We start from the raw sequence: 6,483 nt of genomic DNA on the forward strand, positions 1-6,483 counted from the left end.
CTGTATACAAGTTCCCTTGAGTGCCATGTGATGTACCTCATTTGAATCGTTAAATCAAACTCCGGCCGCCTCCCGAGTGCAAGCACGAGCGAACAAGTGTGGCGCATTGCATTTGCTCTGCGTCGCGTTCACCAGGCGCTGTCGACATCCTATCCGTTGTAGCAACGGCATTCGAAATCGAAACATTGTGTTCCCAGCTGGAGCATCTGTTTCGCGTAGTCTCCCGAATACGGAAAAAGGGCCACTGGCGGTTCCTGCGATTACGGCCCCTGTAACTTCATCTTGAGTCCTTGGCATGATCAACAACCTCCAAAGCTGTGGTCTTTTCAAGACCTAGAACGTTACCCTCCATTGTAAACGCGGCAGTACAAAAACTTCAATATGTTGGACATTTGGCGTGCACCTCGACCAGTGCCTTCCCTTCCCGTCTCCTTTTCGCAGTGCCGTTTACGAGGCCAGGGCAAACTGTAACTCGGATTGATTTCTCTAGCTTTCTTCGAAGACCTGTCTCCTGCTTTAATGGGCCATATTTGTCCGAACATAGCTGTAAATGATTAATTTGTTTCAACATAGTTCTTTAGAATTGAACGTTCCACTAACATTTACTGATACCTGCTGGACGGCTTCGCTATCACATTGTTGACCATGCGAATTTGTTCTTCAAGCAGCCTCATTGTTAACTGTAACACCTGTAGCTGAATTGAATTCAAAATTCTGGTGTTTTACGATTTGATTAATAACCACGCCGCAGTGGACGACTCCGGAATAATTATGACCACCAGGGGATCTTTGGCGGAAGGTTATTGCATTTCGCCCAAATGCGAATGCGACCGCCGCGTCCGGCATTTCATCCCGCGTTGTGTTATTCGAGTTCGTTATCTTTCAAAGGGCACTGTTTCCGAATAGAGTCCCAGTTTTCTTTACTTCGAAATGTGGCTCGTTTGCAGTACGGGACACGCCACATCATGGACGCACTGGCCGGCACCGGTCACTCAGTGTCCAGCCTCCTCATGTGCGGGGGCCTGGCCAAGAATCCACTTTATGTTGAGCTGCACGCAGACGCCACGGGTGAGTGGTAGACATAGATGCACTTGCATCATCATCATCATCATCATCATCATCATCATCATCATATTTTATGTGAATGAGTGCTGTTGCAAGTTGCGCAACGCGCAACTTTCAACAGCACTCGTTCATACGCTAGTGGGAGGTGTTTGGCAAGAAAGGTGATGCTAAATGTGACGCTAAGCGTTTAGTACATTCAACATGTTTCCTGTAGCTGTTCCGAGGAGCCAGAAATTTCCGATTTCTGTCGAATGAAGAATTACGATCCTGGACAGTCCCGGTACTCTCCGAGGCGTCCCAGCAACTACGACCGCCTCCTGCTTAGCACGCGGTAGCCGTTTCGTTACCTGCCCATAGCTACCGCCTCCCACTGTGGAAGGAAGGGAGGTGAGTAAGGAAAAACGTCTTTGCACTGCGTTTTCAGTGCACGTTAAATAAACCAAACAATTCCAATGAATCGGAAGAACCCCATTACTGCGTCTATATTATTTCAGTGTGGCGCTTTGGGAAGTTCGTCCGAAAAATTTAGGATCTGTTTGAATGTCCACAGAATACTGTTTCTATACTGAGTTTTTCGAACGATGCAAGCTTTGTATGTAGAAAGGTAGTCAAAGGTGCGAAATATGTAACTGTTTTATTTCCTTTGTTATGTGCCGCGCTTCTCCGCCGTCATTTAATTGAGGACTGCCTGTAGATTTGGAAAATATGAGGCGTCAACTATTTCGTGGTTGGCTTACGAGCAACTATCTTCATGCCATGCTTTTTCAGTGGCTAGCAAAGTCGCCTAATCCTGCCTTTTTGCATTAGGCAGGAACATAAACAGACTCTCAAAGGAGGCGAATGTCGCATTTTGCTTACTTTGTTTATTTCCGACATTGAACATTGCAAAGAGAAAGCCGGGGCAGTTGATAGGAAAATACATGAGAAGACACCTGCTAACTCCAACACAGCAGATTGTCACAGTTACGAAACATCATGCCTTCGCATGAAAAACGAGGAGTGAAAGAAACAAAATTGGCCATCATTTACGTCATGTGCAAGAATAGTAAAAGGGCGTTCTGGTCTGGAAAACCACCTGTTTGCACGCGCAACGTATTTTTGAATCTATATGTTAGTTTTCAAACCATAGTATTTGATTTGTATTAGCAATAACAAGTGTAATCATATATTAGTCACATATTTGCAGAGTGTTGTCGCCCTAAGTCAGCACGTTCATTCCGCTGGCGGGCTGACGACCTGGTGATACCACTTCATATCTAGCTGATGTGGCATGAATTGAATCTTGAGTCATATGTAGCAGGAGTTCCCAGGCCGAACCACCGGCGACGAGCTCCTACACATTGCTGTGTAGCGGATGCCGTGCTCTACGGCGATGTTTCTATTTCTCTGTGATACCTTTAGGGACATGGAGACCCTCATAAAATGAATCCACCACTCACACAAGGAGCACACTGGCACTGCATTATTTGTGAGCTCGCCTCAAGAACTTTGTCCTCGAAACTTCTGCGGCATTTACTGCTGCACATTTTCGCCATGGTAGTCAAACGAGCCAACGTTTAAGATATTTTTGCAAAATGCCTCGTTTGCAAAACTTGTTTGCAATGGTCGTATCGACACAAATAACTTTACAAATTTTATTTTTTCCCGCATAATTTGCGGCTGTACTTTTGTATAGTTGCCGTAGATACTTCAGCTTGTCCAAACCTGAACCGGGCCTATGGGTCCAGGACTTCAACCAATGCGCATTACTGGTGTCTGAGGATTCCCTTGTTTATCCTGTGTTAATAACATCGCCTCTATCTTCCTGTGAGCCAACTGCTTTCTTTGCAAATGTAAAAGAGACTGATCATAGCTTTCGTGTGTGTGTTTCGTGAATTGGGTGTGCTGTTTACATTTCTACGTCCTTTGTGTACATTATAACTTTTGCCCAACCTCTCGGTAAGCATGCTAGGTGGATGGGCCGACAGACATTTCCAGCTCACCATTAAAATAATCGTCTCTTTTGTGTGCCATTCTAGACTGCCTTGATGTATATTTTCTTATATGTCATTGCTTGTACTTTACCGTGCCATGATAGGAGGAGGCAATCTACGGGGCCTAAATCGGCACCCACAGAGAATGAGTCATGAAAGTCTGCTATTTGAATGTTAGGGTATGTAAAGATTAGCGAACGTATAGGATGGTATGCAGGTTGCTGTCTGTGAAGAACTTTCACATTACCCGGAAGAAAAGTACAGATGGGCAGTACTTCGCTCTATAGACCTTGCATCACAAGGGCTACAAGCTCCATAGGTTCTGCACTACGTTAGGGTTGCCTTATTGAATCCGTGCGAAGCGCAACTACTCTATCGGCAACAGCTATTGCTTTCAGCTACCCGAATAATAATGATTCCAACGTTAAAAATTATACGCAAATTCGGAGGTTTGTCCGCTAATGCCTAAGCACTCTTTTGCTCGGTTGTTACTTATCATTGGCTTTTGTTTCCGAAATTTCAGTTGCCCCACCCCAAAACTTTAATTTAGTCCACCTTAACATTTAAGTTCGTTCTCTCCCAAATTTAAAGCTGACCCGCCCCCAAATTTTAGTTCGCCCGCCCATACTAAAGGCTTCCCCGTGCATTTTGGAGGCAGCCGTACACATCGCTAGTGGTAAAGTGTCATGCTTTGCGCGTTGCGGATACGATTTAGCTTACAAAATTGCCAGGGTACATGCCTAAGAATGCTTACGAATTAATAAATATGCTTATTTACTCCCTTTATTCTGCATGAAAAATTCATAGCCAGCACTGGTAGAGCGTAATACTTGCCCTGATGAATAACATATGTTGCAGAAATCTTCAGTGGATTCAATGGGCAATCAAAAGAGCAGCGGTTGATTTGCCCATGCTTCGTGTACGCTTAACTATAGTATCACGTGTTGTGGTGGCACTACGGCAGCTTCTAGGCCCACATCGAATGCTAGAGGCAACTGCCAGAATGGCGGCTAAACTTCTATACTGACAATGGCCGTAGCCATCACCACAAGTTTACTTGTGCACGCTGTTTAGACGTCCAAAGTAATAGAGACTCATAGCGTGTCCACTATTCCTGCAAACGGGGGTAGTTTGGGCGGATTGCCTGATGGTCGGGGGTGTAAACGTGAGCGGCCGAGCGGTGCAGCCGCCTGATAACGTAGAGCTCAGTTAAAGTTGCAATAACCTACTATATTCTGTTTCACAGCTGGTGCAAATTTTCAGCTAGACGATTGCATCATTTTCGAAAATTTACACCAGCAGCTAAGCAGAGTATAGTAGTTGGCTCTGTGTTTATGTGGCTGACCTTTGCACCACCAGCTGGAGCCACCAATCTGGCCACTCACGTTTACGCCCCCGCTCATCCGGCAAACCGCCCCCGCTTGCCGGAATACCGAACGCACAAAAATTCTCTAATAACATGGCTGCCCTTTCTACGCAGGGTTGCCGGTGTTAGTACCCTCAGAGACAGAGTCGGTGTTGCTCGGTGGCGCCATCCTGGCGGCCAGCGCAAGTGGTCGCTACTCCAGCGTCACGGAGGCTATGCTCCGCATGGGCGGCTCGGGCAAAGTGCTGGCGCCGCGTTCGAGCGAGTGGCGGTTCCACGATGCCAAGTACGCCGCTTTCCGCGCGCTCCTCGACTGCCAGCTACGTCTCAGGGAGATCATGTCGCCCGGTGGGAGACCACCGTCCTCGTGTTCTTGACCTTAATTCTATCTCCTATTCTTACGACCTCGATGCAGCCCCCCTACCACCTCACTCGGCATCCAAAGGAAGGATACGAAGGCGTGGCGCTGATGGAGGCCTCCTCGATCGCTCAGTCGCGAAGTCAACCAAGAAGTTGTTTTTTTCTTACTCTCTCGGACGGCAGATATCTTCGTGATGAGCTTATTCCATCGTTATTCCATCGGAGTGGGCATGGTGATACGACAAGGCAAACAACGATGGCTTACGCACGCTTTTCTTCATTGTGCAGTTATTCAGTTCTTGGATACCTGCACGGCAGTGCGGCTCGACTACGGCTTTCCAGCACCAGGGTCCGTCCATCGGCAACGCATCGACTCTTCTGGAAAGCGAGAACGACTTCGCCTACCTTTCGCCCGTCATTCTACGACAGCCAGACAGCACATGCGCACATTCGTGCACGTGCACAATGTTCACGACTGCGCAGCTGCAACATCGTGTACCGCATTGGTGGCGAAGGATATAAAACCAGGCCCGGCTGCATCGCTTTTCAGTGGGCATGGTGGTACGACAAGGCGAACAACGATGGGCTTACGCACGCTTTTCTTCATTGTGCAGTTCTTCAGTTCTTGGGTACCTGCACGGCAGTGCGGCTCGACTACGGCTTTCCAGCACCAGGGTCCGTCCATCGGCAACGCATCGACTCTTCTGGAAAGCGAGAACGACTTCGCCTACCTTTCGCCCGTCATTCTACCGACAGCCAGACAGCACATGCGCACATTCGTGCACGTGCACAATGTTCACGACTGCGCAGCTGCAACATCGTGTACCGCATTGGTGGCGAAGGATATAAAACCAGGCCCGGCTGCATCGCTTTTCAGTGGGCATGGTGGTACGACAAGGCGAACAACGATGGGCTTACGCACGCTTTTCTTCATTGTGCAGTTCTTCAGTTCTTGGGTACCTGCACGGCAGTGCGGCTCGACTACGGCTTTCCAGCACCAGGGTCCGTCCATCGGCAACGCATCGACTCTTCTGGAAAGCGAGAACGACTTCGCCTACCTTTCGCCCGTCATTCTACGACAGCCAGACAGCACATGCGCACATTCGTGCACGTGCACAATGTTCACGACTGCGCAGCTGCAACATCGTGTACCGCATTGGTGGCGAAGGATATAAAACCAGGCCCGGCTGCATCGCTTTTCAGTGGGCATGGTGGTACGACAAGGCGAACAACGATGGGCTTACGCACGCTTTTCTTCATTGTGCAGTTCTTCAGTTCTTGGGTACCTGCACGGCAGTGCGGCTCGACTACGGCTTTCCAGCACCAGGGTCCGTCCATCGGCAACGCATCGACTCTTCTGGAAAGCGAGAACGACTTCGCCTACCTTTCGCCCGTCATTCTACCGACAGCCAGACAGCACATGCGCACATTCGTGCACGTGCACAATGTTCACGACTGCGCAGCTGCAACTTCGTGTACCGCATTGGTGGCGAAGGATATAAAACCAGGCCCGGCTGCATCGCTTTTCAGTGGGCATGGTGGTACGACAAGGCGAACAACGATGGGCTTACGCACGCTTTTCTTCATTGTGCAGTTCTTCAGTTCTTGGGTACCTGCACGGCAGTGCGGCTCGACTACGGCTTTCCAGCACCAGGGTCCGTCCATCGGCAACGCATCGACTCTTCTGGAAAGCGAGAACGACTTCGCCTACCTTTCGCC

The 6,483-nt window shown here is 48.8% G+C and overlaps 1 protein-coding gene across 1 annotated transcript; it reads left to right on the top strand.

The window, feature by feature from the left end:
- The first annotated feature begins 991 nt into the window (after positions 1 to 991).
- Positions 992 to 4,800, top strand: LOC140214401 (FGGY carbohydrate kinase domain-containing protein-like). The gene is made up of 2 exons (XM_072285769.1): positions 992 to 1,068; positions 4,519 to 4,800. Exons 1-2 carry the CDS (start codon positions 1,011 to 1,013, stop codon positions 4,779 to 4,781), a joined length of 321 nt encoding a protein of 106 aa, XP_072141870.1. The 5' UTR covers positions 992 to 1,010; the 3' UTR covers positions 4,782 to 4,800.
- Positions 4,801 to 6,483: the final 1,683 nt, after the last annotated feature.

Source organism: Dermacentor andersoni, unplaced genomic scaffold (assembly GCF_023375885.2).
Source record: "Dermacentor andersoni unplaced genomic scaffold, qqDerAnde1_hic_scaffold ctg00000033.1, whole genome shotgun sequence".
Lineage (NCBI taxonomy): Eukaryota > Metazoa > Arthropoda > Arachnida > Ixodida > Ixodidae > Dermacentor > Dermacentor andersoni.